The following is a 22,631-nucleotide window of genomic DNA, read 5'->3' as shown; positions in this document are numbered from 1 at the left end:
AAAGGGATGTATAAGATTACCCTCTGCCCCCAGACTCCTAAAATAAATGTTTATATTTGGGCAATTCTGGATGAGAAAGTTTTTATTGAAGTCAATGTTAAATTGATGTTTACTAATATGACTTTCCCATTTTGAGCACAGAAGCAAAGTTTACTGTAAGGAATAAGATGAACAATAAAAAGAGAAAAACAGTCTAGCAAAGGAAAGTGTAATTTATTTTTTTTTATTACTGTTTTCAAGAAAGAAAAGCGAAAGGAAAATGTGAAATAAATTCTTAAATTAGAGAGTTTGAAGATTTTTGAGTCTCAGAATTTTGTCTGATTCCCATTTCATTTATTCTAACTGGAGTTTGAAATTGAAGGTGTAGAGCTTTTCTTATCCATATCTTACCTAAGATCTGTGTTGCTTAGGATATTTGCAGCTGATTCCTGCTTAGAAACAACTTCTGAGCAAGCAGGATGACTATTTTTCAGTGACATACACTGAATTACAGTTCAAATACCTTAGTCTTTTAAATCAGTGAGCTGTATGTTATATTTGTGAGCAGCATAAATTAATGGTGCCTTTAGTTGTTTTGTTCTTGGGAGGTTTAATTGGTTTCTTGCTAGAGTAATACGTATATTCGCATGAACTAGAATAGTCATAGAAATTCATCAGTAGACTTCTGATTGTGGAATTTGAGGATTATTTTTCTCCTCTCATCTACCTCCCTCTTCAGGTTGATCTAACATGGGAAGATGCTTTGTTCATGTTTGAATATTTTAAGCCTAAAACTCTTCCAGAATTTGATAGCTATAAAACCAGTACTGTGTCAGCTGATTTAGCCAACCTTTTGAAGAAGACTGCTACGATTGTTCCTCGAACAGACAAGCCTATGCTGAGCCTAGATACTGTATCTGCCTATATTGAAGGAGCTTGCAGCAAGGTATAATTAATTGCTTTTAAAAAATATCGAGAGGAGTAAAAAATGTTGTTATTTTTGCGTTGACTTTGAGATAGTTTGGGGAATTATTTATTCCATGATGTTGGATTTCCTCAGATAATTTAAATTAAATGACACCACCAAAGTTCAGTCTTGGAACGGCAAGAGGTAATATTGATTAATATGCAGTCAGTATGAGATGTTCATTAGTGTTTGTAAGTGCTCTGTGAATCTGTGGGATGCTGTCACTGTCTTCAGATTCTACCTTCGTGTTCGGTGATGGGAAGGCTACTTTCACTACAAGGAAGAAGGAAGTGTGCAGCTCCTTTAATGTGACTGTTTCATTTAACATGAACCTTTACTTTTTTTTTATTCTCAGGTACCGTCTCTCCCAGATGGTGCAGACTATTCTCCACCAGTGGTGACTGAGTTGTACTATCTTCTGGCAGACTATCATTTCAAGAATAAAGAACAGTCTAAGGCCATTAAATTTTACATGCACGACATTTGTATTTGTCCGAACAGGTCAGTAGTACTGATTCCTGATGCACTTCATTCATTCTTTTCGCTTCTTTCAGTACTAAAAGGCAGACAACAAAAGATATTTATTTTGGTTTCAGGAGTTTAAAAACCCCAAACTAAAAAGCCTGCAATCCATTATTATAGGTTTATTGTATAATTGAGTGTCTCGATAAAATAACCCAAAAAAAGACAAAACAAAACCTAGTGTTAAGTATTTGATTGTTCTGAAATTATAGCTGATAAATGAAATGATAAAATCAAGAATATCTGGGAAGGGCAAGGACCAAGTAATATTTCTCTTCTGCACCTTTTGTTCTTTGTTTCGTCATGTTCATACATGACAAGGAATGAAAAATGTCACTGTTAGTAGCATAGCTATAGCACAAATAGTGTTCTGTAGGTGATTAACTGTTTAGGCTGATACCTTTCCAAAAGTATTGGTCTTGCTGCAAGTGAACTACTCAAAGAATACAAACTCAAGTAAAATATTTCGGTGATGCTTAAACATCTTGTTTCTTTGTAATTTACAACTTACTGAAATACCACCAAGATTAAGCTCTGCCATCTTAAAAATAAAACCTGTTTTGAATAAAAGTTTTCTCAAATGAAATTAAATGATCTTTAATTTTACTGAAGGGTTTGCATATTAGATGTTAGCTTTCATTTTAGTTCTCCTTGAAGTTGAGAGCTCAGGGTCAGTGACAAACCCCTAGTTTGATAGATTTGAGACAAGAAAACTACTTCTAAATCCAGTGACAGAGACAAAAGGGAAGGTGAAGGCACAAAGCAATTTTACATGTGAAATCTACAGAGGAAATAGCTGTAATTTAGTGTTAATGAATCTTCTTGTCTGGGACCTCTGATTAGCAGATTGCTAAAACTTCTGTTTGAAGCTTGGTAAAGAAATTGCCATCCCCCATTTTTCTGTAGCTTTCGTACTTTTATACCTAAATGCATAAATAAATGAGTGGAATGCATTTCACTGTGTGATGTTTTGTTGCTCAGAAGATGCTTTATGTGGTAGCACAGTATTTTTATCCTAGTCATATGAGATACTACATCTTCACATGTCTATTACAGTTCTCCTTCCATTCCCTTCAGGAATCTGACTATTGAGGTCACTTGACCTAGAAATAGGTTTTCAATTGAAATCAGCAAGTAATTACAAGCAAAAAAATTAGAACATTATGATTATTTCTTTGCTGTTAGAATTATGGTAAAATTGATCAATTCCAGGGCTGATGACCCCAGATGTCAGGTGAGATTGTGGAATACAGAAACTACTCTTCAGACTGTATCGTCAATGATCTCATAAACACAGGACTAGATCCTGAACAGTCCTGTCCCCTCAGTAAACAGTCTTCATCGTTCATCAGAATTTTCCTACTGCGTGCATTTTAGGTTTTGTGATTTTATGTTGGAAAGTGATGATGAGGATAAAGACCATTCACAGTTCAGTCTAACAATACAAAATATCATAATGGCTGTCCGCTGGCCTACAGAAATGTAGGGTGACAATGTTTGGACAGGACAGGGTGGTTACTGAGAAAATAAATCGATGGGAGTGCTGCCATTAGAAGTACAGAAATGCTATTTTTGCATGGCAGATAAACCTTGTTTCATTTAACTTTCATGTGTGACATGACATTTGGCACAGTGCTTTAGTAGGAAACCATATTTAATAAAATCTGTTTGATTTAGGCTATACTGCCTCTGTTTCACTGTGAAGGGAGGAGATGTAGAGATCTTTTTTTAAGAGAGTACGATGGAAGGAAGAGAAAAGATACAACAAAATTAATCTTGTCTGTGCCATTCAATGTACTGTTTAGGGGGGAAATGGTTTATGTGTTACACTCTTGCTTGCATAGGTTTGATTCGTGGGCTGGCATGGCTCTGGCTCGAGCAAGTCGTATTCAGGACAAGTTGAACTCTAACGAGTTGAAAAGCGACGGCCCAATCTGGAAGCACTCTACTCCTGTCTTGAATTGCTTCAAGCGAGCCCTGGAGATTGACAGCTCTAATCTCTCCTTGTGGATAGAATATGGCACCATTTCTTATGCCCTACATTCTTTTGCATCTCGACAGCTTAAGCAGTGGAAATCAGAACTCCCCCCTGAAGTTGTACAGCAGGTGGGATCTAACTGAGTGGACTATTAAGTTTTAACTATTTTAAATGATATTTTCTAACATAGTAACTATTAAATATTTACATGCTTTATACCAGATATTAGACTGTATGGCTACTTAGTAATGTTGGAAATTCTAATATTCATTCATATAATCTGCTGGTGTCAGCAGTATTTAAAGGCTTTTTCTTTTTCCCATGTAGAATTAGTTTGAGCCTGATCTTTGAATTAACTTTTGTAACATTCTGGATAGGGGAATTAGAATTACCTTATCTTTCTGTAAATGTCATACAATGTTTTCAGGAAAAGGTGAAATGCATACATATTCATATAGTGAAAAGATCAGGAATTACTCTGATATCTGCGTCATACTTTGTCTCTTATATCTAAAGACATCCTTCACCCTTTTCTATGTTTTGGAACTATTTACTTAAACAAAAGATCAAAAAGAGGAGATAGATAGAATTTTCATTTGAAAAGTTACAAATTCATTAGTTCTTTTTGCATGACAGTGCTGGAAAAGTTGAAGTTTATTGCTAAGACAAAGTGAACAATTCTGAATCCTCTCTGACAGGGATAAAAGTTGCTAGAGGAAATGTTTTGTATGTCTTTTTTGACCAGTAAACTATTTCTGCTTTAACTATTCTCACTTAAAAATATTATGTAGTCCACAACGGGAAGCAGAGTGAAAAAAAGAAGTGCTCCTGGGTGTCTGCTGTAAGTTGTAAAAAACTTTGAGCGTTTGAACTGTAGAGAAGTGGTACTGGGAACGTCCTTTGTTTCCAAGAGAACGTATTTACAGCAACGTGATGTGTCTTGCGTCTGAGCATTGAATGTCCCATAGACACTTGCATAGTGTTTGACCCTCTAAAGAAGAAAGATGGTGTAAGCATGCGTATTAAAGGAGAACGTGGTTTATTAAGTAGTATATTTGAAATGACAACTAACAATAGGGGTTTCCTTCTGAGGGTTATTACATCCAAGAGCTCCAAAAGTAACTACTCAGAAAATTAAGTTATTACATTTTTATGCATTTGATCTATTGAAACTCTGATGTTAACTGTTTTCGGCCTCTTGGCTATGCGGGACTTGCTGGAGAATTCCAGGGTTAGTGCTGGAGTTATTTCGTATTATCAGATAAAAGGTACAATACAGAACAGCTATCTTAGGTGGTGGATGAAATTAGAATGTTTGTTTAGGACTAGTTGACTCTTCCATTTGAATATATTAAATCCACATATTTACTAAGAAAAGCTCTATTATAATAAATTGGAACAATATAATCTCCATTCATCAGTATTGTGTTTCTCATACATAAAACCTTTATTCTCTTCTCATTACAAAATGTTTAGAAAGGGAAGGTTGTGTTACAGTTTTTGAAGTGCAACAAGTGCTGAGGTTACTGTTGTAACCCAAGAATTTAAATTTATCAGTTTCTTTTTCAGAGAGAGAAAATTGCATGTATGCATCTTTTGATGTAGTTTTGTAGGTGACTTTACTGGCAGTTTAATTTATGCTGCTGGTTTTAATTTCTTTGATACATTGGGGGGGTATTCTTGCAATATTCAGCTCAAAATTATATGCACTGTGAGACAGATAAAATACATTTCTTCACAAATGATAATGGTCTGTAGTGGTTCTGGCAGACTTTAGGTGCAGAACAAAAATGTCTTTTATTCTTTGAAGAGTTAACATAATTACAGCTCTGAAAAAGTGGAAAAAATTTTGTAGACGTATATATTGGTTTGGTATTTTTCAGATTTATATGCATATTCTTACACTTCTGTCTTACTGTTTTGTTCTGGTTATTTGTGTCAGCAGTTACTGAAATGAACAAAAGCCTATCCATAAACACATTTTATGTGTTGTCAGGGTATATTTGATCACTTGGATATGTTCAGGTTGAAAGTATTTTAAATGATATACCTTGTTTATGCAATTTTATACACAGGAATATATTTCTAGAACCTTTCATCCCAGCACAGTGAATTCATGTATTCTCAACACTTTGTTCAATCACAGATGGAAGAGCGTCGGGACAGTATGTTGGAGACAGCCAAGTTGTGTTTTACGTCAGCATCTCGCTGTGAGGGAGATGGTGATGAAGAGGAGTGGCTTATTCATTACATGCTGGGAAAGATTGCAGAGAAGCAGAAACAGCCTCCTGTTGTCTATCTGCTGCATTACAAACAGGCAGGCCATTACTTGCATGAGGAGGCTGCCCGATACCCAAAGAAAATTCACTATCATAATCCACCAGAACTTGCCATGGAAGCGTTGGAGGTAAAAGAAAGTTAAATATGTAGGTTTGAAAACCTTGTTCTCTACAGATAGCGGAATACCAGTTATTATTAGTTCATATTATTAGGCATAAGTACATGGTGCTCTGCACCTGGGAACATTAACAGGAGTGACTGGAGAATAAAATGGATCATGTTAGTCAGGCTGGTTTTGTTTAAAAGACTGTTTATGTATACAGTCTCAGTACTGGACAGGCATGCAGAAATCCCACTTCTGGATTTTGCTGTACTCAGTTCATTAGTCAGCTTTTATCAAAATCAAATGTGTAGGTTTCAGAAGCATCTCATATCTATAAAAGCAGAAGTTCATGTAGGAGTTGGAATAGTAGTCATGCCTTTGCTTTTATTGTGTTGGCTGGTAAAAATAGTGGGTCTGGAACATACTCAGTGGTGCTTTGCCTCCAGGCAGACCAGGTCTGCTGTCATTGTTATATTCCATAGGTTGCATAAAATTTTTGCAGTGTTCACTGTCTTGTAACTTATAAGCAACTTTCAAAGGCAAGAAAAGTCCTACTCAGGTAAGTTTAGGTAACAGATGACTGACTGTACTAAATCCTATGGTTTCCTCAGAGAAGAGGCTATTTGTACTAAGTTGCAGAGTTACGAATTCTCTACTGACCAAATGGACTTTGGTGTTTTCTAGGTATACTTTCGACTTCATGCTTCTATTTTGAAACTTGTGGGGAAACCAGACTCTGGAGTAGATGCAGAGATACTAGTTAGTTTCATGAAGGAAGCTTCTGAGGGACCATTTGCCCGGGGTGAGGAGAAGAACACCCCAAAAGTTGCAGAAAAGTGAGTGTTAATTTCCAGGACTATCCTCTGAAAGCATACCAATAAATACTGTATAATAAACTGCTGAAATGAAGCTGAATGAAATGTGAACAAAACACCATGATTAGAATTAATTCTAATGCTTGGAGTTTTCAGGTACCATGAACAGTAAGACTATTATAATGATGTGTTGAGATGTTCTCAATAATTGGCCCATGGCAGATGAGAAAGGAGCAAAAGAGAACAATTTTTATCTTGTGACCCATTTTGAAGCCACTGGTTTTATATCTTAATAAGTTTATTTTTTAATCAACTAATAACAATGCAAAAGCAAATGGCCTTTGTTTTAAAGGATAAGAGACTTTAGTCCTCATAATTTGTCTCATTAACAACTACAAAGTAAAGAAAGTTTTACTGTTGACCAGTGACAATGCAGGAATATAACCTGTACTAAAAATCCATCGTTTACAATTTGCTAGTAAGATTTGATGACTGTATTGGGAACATCGTAAGAACGTGTAGTCTCCTTTTGATCTTCATGTGTGTCCCTAGTATGTTAACACTATTCTTTTTCTTGCCTGTCCCAGGGAAAAAACTTGCATGATTGATGAAGACTCTCACTCTTCAGCTGGAACGGTGCCAGGCCCTGGGACTTCCCTCCCCTCCTCCTGCGGTCCAGGTCTGACATCCCCACCTTACACAGCCACTCCAGTTGACCACGATTACGTCAAATGTAAAAAACCCCGTCAGCAGGCAACGCCGGACGGTACAGTCCCTGTTCTCAATACTGGCAGCACAGGGAGGTGCTCTAATCATGGGGGGTTTGAGCAGAAATGATCAAACTGCTCATTTTAAGGAGGGTGATGGGTCTGTGGTATCACGGGCAATATTGAACCTTATAACCTTTACAAATACAGTGCTTTAAATACAGTCAGAGCTTTAAGTATAAAATTCAAAGTTGTCACCTGCCACCATTGGCACCTATCACTTAAGAGGAATGTTGATAGGAGCATGCAGCTCATTGAGTTTTCAGTGATTTTTTTATTCTTTTTTTTTTTTTCTTCAGAGCTAAATGTCTGCTCTCATAAGGAAAGATGTGGGTTTAGTCTTTGAAGACTGCACACTGTTTCAGTGCCTGTATGAAATGATCATGTGAAAATTTGAACTGACTGAAACAAGACAAATGGTTAAAAAGGCAAACCAAACCAATGTTACCCTGTTTTTGAAGGAGGCAGGTGGCAACTGTTTTGAATATATTGTGTATCAGCACGAAGTGATTTGCATGACAGTGCAGTAGACTTCATCTTTTAATTTTTCTTTATCATTTACAATGACTGGTTAGCAGCTCATCTCTATAGAATATGAAGTTACACGATAAATTATTGGCTTATAAATGCAGAAGGTAGGGTGGTATCACAGTGTTATTGAAGATTTTGCTATATACATGTATAGTAAAAGTTAAGTTACTATTTAAGTAACCTGACATTATTATTTGGCTAGGAATTTTATTCTTATTCTGCTTTTCTAGCCATTTGTTTATCTATCTGGATCTCTATAAGTATCAGCACTCAAAGAGGAGTAAAGTATCTGCAATATATACCTTAGTGTTGGTAGAATGTGTCAGGCTCCACAGAAAAGCTCTGCTTAATACGAATTTATTTCTGGAGGGTGGGCTGCTTCCTACTGTCATTTTCTGAAGAATGGTGATTTTTTAATAACTTTGTTGACATAGTTTGGAGATGAATTTTCCTGTGCCTGGAAACTCTGCAAGGTGAATTTCCCTAGCAAATAATTCTTGGTGAAACTGACAGATCCTTCATTGCTTTCACTAACTAGAGAAATGTTCATTTTGTTTATTCTTATATTTTAATCAGGAATAATTCATTGGACTGTTTCGATATCGCATGTAGTGTGTTAGTGTGAATGGGTTATGTAGAGACCAGGCTCTTGTGTTAGCCTTTTGACATTTTTTGACACAGCAAACGCAGAAGGGAGCAAATATTTAAATATTCTCTAAATAACATTCTCTGTGAGAAGCAATTCTGCTTAAGACTACATCTGCTTAGGTCCTGAAGACTGTTGAAATTTTCCCAGGAGATACATAAGCTAGATAAATATTCCAGTACATGTCATTAGTACCTTCACTCAAAGTAAGATACTACAGACTGTGACATGCTAATTGCCTGATGGCAGCAAAGTTGGCTCCTTAGCAAAGCCTGAAGGTGTGAGCCAAGGAATGTCTACCTCTGCTGTGGCTGAAGTAGCAGTTCTTGGGTCTGCTAGCTTAGCCTAACTAGGACTGAGCTTTGTGCTGTCAAGTAATTAAAATTGTGAGCCACTGAAAGAAGCAGAGTTAGGGGGGTCATTACAAAGGCTGTGTGCAGCCATGACAAGTAAAATTGCAAAGTACTGCATCGTTCATGTTTTGTAAGTTGCTGGCAAAGCTAAATTCTGGATAGAGCATATTGGAGAGCCCCAGGAGACTGAAATACTTGCTTTGAGGCAGTTACAGATGGAAGGAGAGCTAACAGGCTGAACCACACTTAGAAGACTTTCACTTTTATATTATTACATATACCGTGCTCCACTGCCTGTATTTGCATTTTACTTGTGTTAAAATCTATACCTTTAAAGTAAAATGCTCTTGACAGCTTACACTTAATCACATCACTGAAGAAAACTAGTGCCTGCGTTCCTGTTTTGCCATTCTTGAAAACAGCAAGAAAATACCCATCATGTGACTACTCTTTAGAGGTGGTTTTTTTTAACCATTCCTATAACAAAAGAAACAGTCTGTATTGTTGTTCGCAGAAGAAATAATTTGGCCTAAATTCAGCCTAAATGTTTCTTCTTTCTGAGGCCTGGCAATACTCTTATTTACTCTTAACTCTGGTATCGATATTGTTCATCGTCTATGACATAAATTAAGAGTATTGTACGAGTCTTACGCACAAAGTTCTCTTCTTATGTTACAACATCCAAAACATGCTAGATGGGATCGCTGTCATTGCTGACCTAGGAGAATCTTTTGACCATTTTTGTGTGCTATGCTTTAAGGAAACGTGTCCTGTGAGGAGGGAGAGAAGGAATTGGGATGGTTTGTTTAAGGAGGAGAATACCACTGTAACCTAAATAGTTTTGAAGGCTGTACAAAGAGTTAGAGGCAAAACCCCAGGATTTCCTTGTCCATGGGAGACAGAACAGGTATTAGACTTAAATTGCATTTTCAATCTGGACTATTAGATTCAGTATTTCAACCAAGATTCAGATTTCAATCTGGACTAACACTATTAGAAAAGAGTGTCAAAGTAGTATTAGGAAATACTATTTAGAAAAAAAAGGTGAAACACTGTAATATATTCCTAGGGATAGTACAACACTGCAACACTTCAGCACTAGAAGTCTTTGAAAAGTGATACTACATCTGCCCGGGATGATGGAGTTGCAATTTATCCTGATGGGGAAAGGAATGGGCTAGATGCACTCTTGTAGTTCCTTCCGAGCCCTAGTTTTTTCTATTAATGTTATGTTTTGGGGGTGGTGTTTGGTTTTTGTTTAGTTTTGGTGTAGGGTATTTTTTAAACAAGATACCCAGCAACGTGCTTTCTGGTGCAGCAAATTATCTCATTACAAGCAGGAGAGAATTACTATACCACCAGACATCTTTTCTTGAAAATAATGGGACTCTGATCTTCAAGCATTCATCTGTAGGTAGGTAAAGCTGTGAGGGCAGGCTTATTTCAGATACATTATATTCAAATAAGTTGTTATAGTTCTGTAGTTCTCCGTCACGTTTTCGTGATGAAAAAAGAAGGCTGGGAGGCTGAGAGTATTTAAAAGCTTTATATCCAGTGAATGCTGGTAATACTAATTTTAAGTCAGATATTTAATAGAAATGGGAGAAAGGAACCAATAAATACAGCTTGTAAATAACTAAACTTGTTTTTCAAGGAGACAGAAGTATTGCTGAGTGGCAGCTGTTATTTGCTGGCCGACTAGCTGCTGTCATGTGTATAAAGTAGACAGCTTCCTTTCTCTTTTCTTGTCCTTCCACTCAGCAGCATCTTTTCCTTCCTTCTGTTAATCCTGTCTTTCCTGTTATCACCCCTGCCTGTTGCTGTTTCATAACTCTCCAAATTGAAAACTGGTATTTGATAGTAGAAGCCTGAGGATTAAATTCTCTTTATTTTCCAAGAGCAAAGTAGGAAACAAGAAAAACCAGGAATTCAGGGGGGATCAAGACTATTATTATCTGGGATGTCACCATATTCGCACTGCTAAATGGGCAGTGTTATATTCCAAACCAGATATGCTCATTGTCCTCCTTTATACAGGCTGGATGTATGTAGTCAGTAAAAACCAATTTCAGTGCAGACTTCAAGCAGTTTAAATGTGCTCAGAAAGCAGTAAAAGTATTTAAAAAACAACCCTGAATGAGAAATTTGTTTCCCCAACTGTGGACTGGGAGATTGTTGTGAGGTCTTTTTTGCTGTAATATGCCTTCATTGTGTTGATACCCAGTTCCATATTGTGGTGGTATTGCAGGTGATGTATTCAGTATCCATTGCTGTTGCAGTGTTAAAATGTTGTGTTGTTGAAGTCTTCATCCATGTCATGTAGTATGTATTGTGTAGTTAGATGTAATCGTCCTTTTTTGTGTTTGTCTTTGCCTGATTGCTTTTGCAACCAATATTGCCCGTGCTGCCTCTAACCTTTATACAAATCTCTGTTCCCCAGGCATCCTCTTCCTGCTTTTACCTGTCACGGCTTGCTTTTAATAATTGGCTAAACCTGCATGATACACTCACTGGGAAAGGCTACTTGCTTCATGCTGTGGGAGAAGTCTTACTTCATAGTTTGTTGGTCTGTAACCCTGCAAATGTTATGAAGATGCACATTTTTTTTGTAAATGGGGGTTCTCAACATCCTGATGAGACAAAGGTGATCTCTCAGAAACTGTATGCACCAGGTTGTCATTCACACTGAGCTAAATAAGCTTCTAAGACGGAGTGGGTGTTTCTGTCCACAAAAAGAACCTCCATGTTATATTTTGGAATATTAAAATCTTACCCTTCAAAATTCTCTCTCACCAGCAGTTTAAAATGAAATCTTTCAGTCTGCACTACATACATACCCTTTTCTGGCACATGGTACTGGATGTTCATGGGGACTGCATACTGGACCACAGTGAATAATGAATCGCATCCAGTTTTTTTGCAGTATGTTCCTTTTTTAAATTTCCCCAATTTAATCTCTCTTTGATTAGTAAAAATATCACACTGGTATTTAGTGTGAGATTATGTAAAAAGGATTTCACTAAATACGTGGAACATTGATAAGATACTCTGTTGCTCTGCACTTGAAGACAGAAGAACACAATACAGGACTGCAGGTTACAGAAACATGTTCAGTGCTCAGTGCAGCCAGACAAAATGTAGACTCTCATCTTTGACTCATAAGAGAATCCCTTTAAGCATTCAGAGGACTTGCTGCCCTCAAGAAATGAATCTGCTCCCATGCAAATCTCTGCAATTCTTTTATACAGTGCTGAATGTTGCCTTCTGTTATGGGTGTAATCTGTTTCAAGAATGAGAAGTGTGTGATACATCATGTTTCTGACTGCAGACCAATAAAGAAAAATGCTGATACATATAAGTGAAGAGGGGAGATATGGTGCCAGGCAGGACAACGAGAGAGTCTGTACATCCACAGCCTGTGAACAACCCACCTTTATTGCATGAGATCTACTGCATAGATACTTTTTTATCTATGTTATGCAGTTAGGATGTGACTTGGTGCAGTTGCCATGAGTTCTGCATTACATACTGCAGGATTTAGGTATTGACAGAGCTTTTTTATTACATTAAGATACATCTTGGGTAGCCTAACAAATGATAGCTGTTTGAGAATCTCCAGTGATTCTGTAGGTTCTCTGTGCAATTTTTAACTGTATGTAAGAGTTAAGCTAAAGATTAAGGGGGAATTAAACCCCATTGCCTCTTGCTCTGTACTTAGTGAATATGAAGAGCAGTTACTGTATTTTTATTTTGGTTAATTGTATATATTTGGAAATTCTCCTTATCATTTTGAAGTCCAGTTCTCCCAGTGTTTTTATTATATGCCATCTCATTTTTTCTCCTCTCCTCTGAATTCATTCTAGTTACTCAGTGTATTTTTTTTAAATCTGAGTCCCAAATAATTAAGACACCATAATTAAGCTTAATTTTCATTAGTGCTCAGTAGAACAGGAAGACTCTCATGTATTTTTTTCTGTTGAAGTTACTGATTATACATTCAAACGTGCTGGTTTGCTGAATTGCTTTTATAATAGCATGACATTTTGGCCATTTCTGGTTTGGGAATCACTAATTCTCTGCAGGCATATGTGAATATATGTGCTGGGATATATACATACACTTTCTACTGCTGATCTTGTTATTTTTTAGGTACTTAGACATGGATTTATTTATGCTCAGATAATTCTGTGGAAAATGAAGGCCAGCTGGCTAACAGCTTTGACCTTTTATCCTTTGTAGAGTTAGGTACTACACTTCGTTTTCTGTTCCCTGGAACTTTACCCATCCTCTGTGACTTCTAAGAAATTAATACTAATAACTGGTGGGTGCTGCTAATTTCTGAAATACTCCAGTGTTTTTCATCAAGCCCACTTAGTCTGAAAGCAACTATTGCATTCAAGAGGTCTCTGAAATAATAGGAGGTTGTCTCAAAAGCAGAGTCTTTTCGGTTATTAGAGTCCAATGTTAATATCATGAAGGTTATTTTTTTTTATATATTTATCATATTGAAAGAAAAGGCAAATGAACCTGCATATCTAGACCTACGCTGCTTTTAGTAGAAACTTTAAATCAAAATAGCTAGCTAATTGTCAGGAGGTATTTCCATTTGTTCCCCACAGGGAAAAGCTTCCCTGTCATGCATACATTTGAAATCTAACATGCTAAATCATTGTCTATTTTTGCATGCTGAGAAGTTAGTGTAATTTCCTAGTGAACTGACAGCACTGTCTCATACTGATCTAGCAGTTCTTGATTTGCGTTCTAAGGCTTCATCCGTCATAACCCACACATCAGAACTGACCTCCAGGCTTATGGCAACATTTGGAAATGGGCAATTTTATTTTTTTTTTCCCTAGATGAGTAATTCAGCTTCTTTGCCACAGATGCTGAAACTTTCCTTAAAAAAAAAAAGTCAAGGGAACTACTGTCAGTCTTTTTCCTGATGTCAACTGGGAGTTCAATAGTATCCATTTGTACCGCAGAAGGTTATTAAAGCTTTATAAATGAGTCATTTAAAGCTTGACTGACCTCTCTTCAGAAGCCTTCTCTTCCCATTCTTTATAATTATATTCTTTCTATATAAAACTTGTCATTATTAACCAACTATATAACTTCCAATTAGGAAGCAAATGCTGTTCCCCTATTCTTTTTTCTGAGAGAGTTTTATTAAGATCTGTTCACTGAAAGGGAAGGTTTTCTTTGTGTGGTGGTGAAAAGCCTATGGAGTGCATCAAATCTGGTTTAATTTTGTTGGTATCCTAATAAGCAGAACCTGATTTGCAAATTGAAGGCTTGCAGAGGGATTTTTTTTTTTCTTGATAAAATAAATTCATAGGAGGCCCTTATCTCTCTCCTGAACAAGTGCAATTCAGATGGAACAGAAGAAATTTAATTAAATTATCAGCTCATCTCAAAGCAAGGGCTTTTGCTTTTTTAAGATTTTCTTTTTTGATCTTATCAAGAAAAGGAATGACTAAGAATGCAGTGGAACTCCCTAGACAATAGAGGTAACATGCCTCTCGGTTAAGCTATTCCTGTATCTTCAGCAGAAACTGGATATTAATCCTTTGGGCTGCAGAACTGGAGACAATTGCCTAGATTAGAATTTTCTGTTGGACACTGAATTATGTTGGCACAATATTACAGAAAATGCCAGTTTCCCTTCTCACTGGGAATATCCATGCATCTTCCTGTTGGAGATATGAAGCTGTGGTTTTTAGGAATGCAGGGCTGCCTCTTGATGTAAAAGAGCTTGGGTTATATCAGGCAGGTTCCAGACATGGATGGAAGTTTTTCACATGGCTGTTTGTTCTCAAGTATGAATTTTATCCCCTGTGATAAAGTCATGATAAGGTACCACTGTAACGTCAGTGGCCAGTGTACACTACTCTAGTTTGTCAAGGCAAAGTCACTTCTGTTCTTCTGCCTACTGCCTTGACGTCCAAGAGTTTTCCTGTTGACTAGACCTAGTTTTTTGATGGATTGTTTATTTGCCATATCAAATCACCTTTCAGAACATTTGGTGAACAGCATCTAACACCTGCAGGATAGATGGCATCAGTGATCACTCCTGTAAGTCTTTGCCCTCTAATGATACTGACTTTTCTGTCCTTCATGGGTAATTTTTACCAGTATTGTTGTTCATGGCCTTCTTGTCATTTGAGATTTGCTTGCGTCAGACTCAAAATTATACTGGGTGCTTTTCAAGGGAAATGGCACAGTAAACCCAGGAAATGTTAAAGTCCATACTAGATGAAATATTGGGTCCTTAGTCTAACTGTTTTTGAAAGTTGAGCATCATTTCTTTTGAATCAGATTCCAGAGTAATATTCTAGGAGGAAATGTGGTGGGGCAGGGAGCTCTCTATTGCATTAGTGTTAAATAATACCTAGGGAAAGAAGACTAGGGTTTTAAATTCTTAGCACAAAGAGCTGAGATGAAAATGATTAGTAGACAAAAGAAAATACCTTTTAGACAGCAGAACTGGTGGTTGTTAAGGATCCTGTACTGCGTTTGTCAGAGCTTTGTAGAGTGGTTGCAGTTCGATGTTGCTGTTACTAAGATGCAAGTAACAGCTTGATGAGTGTGAAGTGGTGCATTCCTTCTTTATCTCTTTTGCAGAGAGGAGTCAGGATAGCACTGCAGCGGTGCTGTCTGACTCCAGTTCTACACAGGATATGTTTAATGAGCCTGCCAGTTCTCAAGACAGCCTGAGGAAGACTTACACAGAGAAGAGGATTTCTACTACCTGTGCTGATGCTGTGATACCCAGCAAAGAAACCCTGGGACCTACAGAGGAAAAGAGTATGCCTGATTTAATAGATAATATCAGCTGGTATATTATCATTAAAATGTTTCTTCTGGCATGCAGAAGCACTGAAATATGCTGCAGTGAGACTGAGGACTTTAAGTAGGCGTTGCTGCTGCATGTATGTGTAGCTTAAAATAGGAACTGTCTTTGCTTCTGTGACCATCATCCCAGTTTGTACTACCTGTTAAACCTTATAAAGACAAGAATAATGATAAGCTGGTGTCTGTGGTGGCCCTTTGACTAGCTTGCCTTCCTCTAGGTTTTTATTTACTCTTTTTCTCAATGTTTCCAATCCCTAAATAATTTAAGGAGTAGTCATTAGAAGCTAATCTCAAACAAAACATTTTTTTCTTTTCCCTAGGTATAGATGCCCTTTCTGTTCTAGCCAGTAGCAGCTTGATATTCAGTACATAGCAGAGCACAATTAGTGAAATTAGATGTTTTATTCCACTGGATAGTTTATTTCAGTGGAGAAGTGGAATTGCTGTCTACCAGTTTTCTCCATCTATAATAGCACTAAGTGTTCTGTATTCCACTGGAAAATTTGTTTCAATATCCATTAACTGGAATTTCCCTTTGTCTGATGTTTGCACAGTTGGAGGTGGCAGTGAATAAAGAGGCCAGATTTCAGTAGGAAAGACAAACAAGCCCAATGTATGAATTTTGCCCACCTTTCCGTGCTGTGCCTGTTTGAGGCCTGTTAAGTCTTTTTTTGCCTGTTCATGCAGTTTAAAAAAATTCATCTGCATGTAGCAGGCATGAGTTCAGCAATAATGAAATGTGGAAGCTCCAACTGCAACAGATGTTTTGTGAAGTAAGATTTGGTATCATCTAAGAAAAGATGGGTCAGTTGAACTGAGTTACCATAGATAGAACTGTAGGTCCTACATTGTCCAGAAGACCAGGTTAGCTGCTCTAATCAGTCTGTCCAAGCCTAAATTATGTTCTGGAATTGTGTTCTTCTAGGTAAATCATTAAGAAAAATATTTCACTTGGCAGGATGACTTTAATTTTCTATTCTTTTTTCCTTTCTTTACAGTAGAATTTTACTAATTACACCTTTATTTTGTTGTTTTCTCCCCTCCTCCCCCATCTTCCAACAATATATAAAATCCTGCATTGTGTAAGGTGTGCTCAGGGGAAAACCTAAAAAAGACAATGGAGAGATCAGTCTGTGGCTCTGTTAATGAGCTGAAGATTACTTAAACAGGGGAAGTTTAGGTTGGATATAAGAAGGAAATTCTTTCCTGTTAGGGTGGTGAGGCACTGGAATGGGTTGCCCAGGGAGGTTGTGAATGCTCCATCCCTGGCAGTGTTCAAGACCAGGTTGGACGAGGCCTTGGGTGATATGATTTAGTGTAAGGTGTCCCTGCCCATGGCAGGGGGATTGGAACTAGATGATCTTAAGGTCCTTTCCAACCCTAACAATTCTATGATTCTGTGATTCTATGATTATTTACTCCCTGAACATCAGAAATAGTCATAATTTTTCTCAGGAACCCCTCAATATTTCTGTCTGTGCTTTCATGAAGAGAAGGATTATCATTTGTTGCATTTAATTTTTGTTATTTTGTGTATTTCGTTTGCCTGCTTGTAATTTTCATGAGCACTTTTGTCTTCCCTTAATGTTCCAGTTGCAGGAAAGTCAGAAGAGCTGCTGGAGATCTCAGAATCTTACCACCCTGCTGAGCCTACAGGCCAAAAGATTCTGGTGGAGTCTCAGACTGCTGCTGGCAATCCCATCAAAGCTACAATCCCCACACCCTCACAGTGGGACTACAAAAAGAAAGCTGAACATAGTGGAGATACATCTGAATTTCCTCATGGCCTTCCAGCAGACCTTGAGGAACAGCGGAAGTTCCTGACAGAGCAATGTATTGCCTCCTTCTGTCTGTGCCTCAGCCGCTTTCCCCAGCACTACAAGAGCCTCTACAGACTGGCTTATCTGTACACATACAGCAAAACACACAAGGTGAGCAGGCCACTGGCACAAGAGCTGACTCGCTGTGTTTGTTGCCTGAGTAAGCAAACTGTATTGTCATTCATGCTAATTCAGAAGTCTCAGTGTTAAAACAGAGCAGGTAAATTTGTTTTGCAGTTTGGATTGGAACTGTGCTTTGGATTGGAACAGCTCCTAGATTGTCTGATTCATGTGTGTGAGGCCAGTTGAGTTGAAAGCTTCTTTTTTTATTACTGAACTAGGTAATTTTTGTCATTCAGCAGAGAATTACCTTTTAGATCTCTTACATAAACTAAGATGTTCTCACAATAATGGTAGCAATTATTTTACTGAATAAGTGGACTGAAAAGTGACTTGGAAGCAGCAATTTGTTAGTATTGGTGTAAACACAGCATGTGACACAGACTTTCTGGGTATCTTGGGTCTTTGTAGAATGAAGGTTTTCCTGCTGTCAGAGAATAGAGGTCATCTTGAGTAAGACAATTATTTACAGCTTAGAGATCACTAAGTGAAAGCCAGTCAGAGATCCTGCTGTTCATGAGCTGGAGATTTTGGATTATCAGGAATAACAATGATTTGGTGACTGTAATAGTATCAGTTCTTGTTTGAGGGGGGGAAAAATAACATGCTTCCTCCAGCATGACCCTTCTTCATAATAAAATTAATTTTAAAAGCATTCTGTTATGAATTACCATTGGTTTGGTTTTAGAATTGTGTCTTTTACTTCTGCATATTTCAGTTATTGTAATCATTTGTGCTTCTGAAGTATCAGTAAATTGTGTATGAACAGTAGGTTGAAATTATCGACGTTATTTCTCTAATTGCCATAATGAAGGTCTGAACTCACAGATTTTGCATTTGGAAGTCCTGTGTTATGTCATACGCTGCACTGCATGGCTTCCTGAATTCTCTCCCCACCGGTACTGAAGCGTGTGTGAATAACAGGGAATGGAAGGGAATGGAAACAAATCATACCCCTTGCCTCGTAGTAGAAAACACACCAAGAGCACTGCTGCGAATTGAGCAGTAGCACGTCTTACTGATCTACTGAAAGGTGATGAATGTTCCATTTGGCTGTTCAATGATTATCCAGAAAAACGCTACCATTTTGTTAAAGATAGTTTGTTTTGAAAACATTCTTATGCCGCTTGTATGTGGCAGTTGTTATTTTTTCCATGGAACTAATCATTAATAGGAGCCGTAGATTCCTGCGAGCTGTCATTACTGTTGCTGACAAATGATTTTGTATCAACATGCAACAAAAAAGGCTGCCTGTTTTCAATTTATTGGTTCAAATACCATGTCCTTGCCTGAGGAGCTACTTGCAAAATATTTTCTTTCTTTTTTTTTCTGTTTTTTTTATTTCCTGGTGCAGCCTTTTCTGTTTTTTTTTTTCTCATCTCCCTCCCTATATACATAACAACTTAGTGATTTGTAATGGTTTTCTGGTTGCAATACACATTGTTGTCTAAATCCACCTCATCTTGGAATTCAGAAAAATTGAATCCTACCTGTTTGAGCCCAGTAGTTATCAGGTGGCTTCAGCTGGGGCATTGTTGGCTTTTACTGTCCTGTTTTATGACAAACAACCTCTTAACACTGCAAAAAAAAATCTTCCCACTGATATATGTACGCTGCATACTTTCATGAGGTTGTAATTTTCTTTCTTTGATGACTCATTCAGGCTTTTGTAGAGCAATGCCAAATGTCTGTGTTTTAATGGTACACTAATATGTCTTCAGTAGGAGTTATACTCCTGAACAAAGTTAAACCACTAAATGAAACTATGCATTTTCAGCAGTAAGTGGAGTAAGAAGTATGCTCAGATATAATGTTGATAAGCCTGATTTCCAAAAATAAGATAAATTACATCAGGTGGAGTTGCTGTGGGGGGCAGAGGGGATTACTGGTGGATTTTAGAAGGCTGAAATTGATTTTTAAATGCATATAACCATCTTGAAAAATCCAACATTTAAGCACTAGTGCCAGGAATTTGTATGAAGAATTTAGACTGATGGCCAAACTTCATGGTTGGCTGGGAAAAGAGAGGATTGGCAGGTCTCCATAGTGCATAGAAAAACAAGTTTTCATATGCAATCTGTTTTCTCCCATTTTACAGTATTTTTTTTTTTCCTGTTGCAAGATTAGTAAAAATAGTTGTTGAGTGCTTTTTTTTTAACATCTTTTCCAAATCTTTCAACATTTTGTTTGGTTTTCCCCTGCTTACTATTTGGAGGCTATTTCTCTTTGTTTTATCCTCTTATCAGAGCAAATTTGTACATAGCTGTTTTTTGTTGGAATATATGTGCAGGAAAGTAAGGATGAAATTTCAGAGGTGACTTCACTGCCAGCTTGGGCAGTAGTTTCAGTTTCCCATTCACGTTGTCTCTGTCTTGAAGTAAAGTCTTTATCCTTTGTGATTTTTACCTCCAGAATGAGTGTTGGCACAGTTTGGAAGGAGAAGACAGGGCTTGGCAAGATGCTGTTTGTCAATATAACTAACAAGTTCTGTGAGAAGCGTTTGCCTTATGGTCTGTCAGGATCAGTGTGTACAACTGGTCTCATACTCTGCAACCAGCAGGTTGTCAGGAAATAAAAATATTTACTTAGGTGCTTTTTTTATCTCAAAATCAAAAATACTCTGCAAGTCCTGGAAGAATCCGCTCACAAATACTGTTTGTATGAGTTAGGGGTTTTTTTAAGCTTGCACTTTCTATTCTGTTCATTATTAACAGAGCCGTTAATGGGGAAATTAATGTCAGGTAGAACATAATGTCAGTAGCATGGCAATTTAGTCAAACTGGGCATAATACATGCGTGTAAAAATGCATGTAAAAAGATATATATATTCAATATATACATGGAAGACAGGCATAATCTGTCATCATAATGGATGTAAGCAATTCAAGTTGCAACAGGGTGGTAATAACAGTTCATTCAAAAGGCTACCCTTCAAGGTCAATAGTCTTTTGGGGTTTGCTTTTATTTGATGCAGTAGCACCAAGTATTTTTTGAAACAAAGCCTTCTAACAGACTACAAAAGACAACAGAGGGAAAGATTAAGGTATAGTAGGTTATTTTGTACACGTCTCAGCAAAACGTCGTGGAGTTTCCAGTGTAGGTAAAAGTGTCTTCTGGCACCATTCTGTTAAGGTGTATCCATCTTGGGTGACTCAGATTTCCGCTTGGTTGACCGTGAGGGATTTTGCTCTTCAACTTCAACAATGCTGGTAAATTTTTTTGCAAGTTATTGTACCCTGCCAGTCATCTTGTCATTGAGTCTGGGGGTGATAAAGATGTGGGAGGCAGCAGCTGAACTGGAAAGAGTACTTCATAATTTCCCTGAGTCAGACGGCCAAATCCAGCGTTTCAGACTAGCAAGCAGCATGCCAAGAAGAACAAATCCTTTTTGCTATGTCCTGGATCCCTTCACCCACTCCTAATAACTTCATCAGCAGAAAACTAAGCAGACCAGACTCAGTGAAATCTAATGAGTTGAGACCTGTTCAGGCGTATTTACTGGGGATAACTGATCATGCTGATTTAAGAAGAAGGGTAGTGGAAAATCTGTAACTACATCTTTTATTCCTATTAGTTTTGATTGTGTGAAGTTACCGTGTCATTGGCCCATTTGTCTGAAGTTTTTTTTTCTTCCTACCTAGGTTACTGTCATCATTTTGTTCAATAAAAGCCTCTGAATTATATGTACCAGATGCATGCCTAAGGATGGTCAGTGTAACACGCACAGGAGATCACCAGAGCATGACACCACATTTAATGGTCTCTTAACATTTTCATCATAAAACTTACATTCAGGAATACATCCACAGCTAAAATTTTAGGCTGGGATTTTATATTTAAACTTTGTGGTGGTGCCTTGCTTAAGGTGTTCAGTTTTGTTTAAGTTTCAGGTGATATTTTAACTGGAAGATCCAGATTGCCACACATTAGGCAATTTTTTAGTTTGTTTGCACACTTGAAATTTACTTAGTTTCCTGATGACTGCCATAAAATACCACATTTACACGCTGGATCTTGGATGTTATGATAGGCTTATTTTTGCTGGATTCTCTTTGGTGGATTTTATTCAAAATAGGATGACTTTCATGGAAGACCAGGTTTCTGTAGGGGGTCTTTTCTGTATCATATTTTCTTCTGTATGTATTTCAAAGTATTTTGCAGGCTTAGGTTAACAGGATTACAGGAATACATATTACAAAAGAAGTACCATAGGAAGAAGTTAGTCTACAGTTAAGTTTACATACTTTGCTTTCTTCGGTCTTAATTAAATTTGAAACTGAGTGATGATAATTAAATTTTCTGGGTCCTCTGACTAGCCAGAAAGTACCTGGTGATGTTTATGAGTGTACGTGTATTTGTTCCACACCAAAAAAAATCTCTGCAAATCCCCTTGACTGTCGTATGCCATAATCATGAAGGTCCTGTGTAAGTACCTATATCAGCTCTCTGAATGAAGGATTTTTGACATCCATAAATATCTGGTTAGGATTTCCAGTGTTCAGCCCTCTTGCACTTAAATCCATAATCAGCATTTTGCTGGAGGGGATGCTCCAGTTCTGGTAAGACATTGGAGATTTCTGCATGATTACTGTCATTAGGACAAAAGCACTTACGATTGAGCAGGGGTTTTACTGTTTCACAAAAGCCTTGCAAAGAAAATAATCTGTAAGACAGGATAAAAACTTTGATAATAACCACCCCCTCAGATAAAAAAAAAAAAAGAAGAGTTCAGAAGAGTTCTAACTGGAATATACTTTGGTGGATATGATTTAATCGAATTTATGATTCACAAAAGTGTATTTCCAGCCCACAGAACACAAATCAGAATTCAACATTTTCCTTTGTTTCTGTGAACCACACATCTTCCTCTTCTTTTTTCCTCTGCTCTGTACTGAAGT

The 22,631-nt window shown here is 37.4% G+C and overlaps 1 protein-coding gene across 8 annotated transcripts in view; it reads left to right on the top strand.

The window, feature by feature from the left end:
• CABIN1 (calcineurin binding protein 1) overlaps positions 1-22,631 on the top strand; it is a 108,869-nt gene that overhangs the window by 24,032 nt on the left and 62,206 nt on the right. For 5 of the 8 annotated variants that reach the window (XM_061465988.1, XM_061465985.1, XM_061465986.1 and 2 more), the window contains 8 exons: positions 719-925; positions 1,302-1,447; positions 3,313-3,574; positions 5,593-5,853; positions 6,514-6,665; positions 7,232-7,410; positions 15,563-15,745; positions 17,387-17,724. In XM_061465988.1, coding sequence (XP_061321972.1) covers positions 719-925; positions 1,302-1,447; positions 3,313-3,574; positions 5,593-5,853; positions 6,514-6,665; positions 7,232-7,410; positions 15,563-15,745; positions 17,387-17,724 — 1,728 coding nt within the window. The remainder of the gene's footprint in view (positions 1-718; positions 926-1,301; positions 1,448-3,312; positions 3,575-5,592; positions 5,854-6,513; positions 6,666-7,231; positions 7,411-15,562; positions 15,746-17,386; positions 17,725-22,631) is intronic. The other 3 variants (XM_061465990.1, XM_061465989.1, XM_061465991.1) reach the window with 2 other exon arrangements.

The sequence above is a fragment of the Pezoporus flaviventris genome, unplaced genomic scaffold (genome assembly GCF_033815535.1).
Source record: "Pezoporus flaviventris isolate CSIRO_AGI_PZ_B2104156 unplaced genomic scaffold, CSIRO_AGI_Pfla_v1 ptg000041l, whole genome shotgun sequence".
In the NCBI taxonomy this organism is placed as follows: Eukaryota; Metazoa; Chordata; class Aves; order Psittaciformes; family Psittacidae; genus Pezoporus; species Pezoporus flaviventris.
Note: the sequence above shows the minus strand (reverse complement) of the source record. Positions and strands in the feature narration are given on the sequence as shown.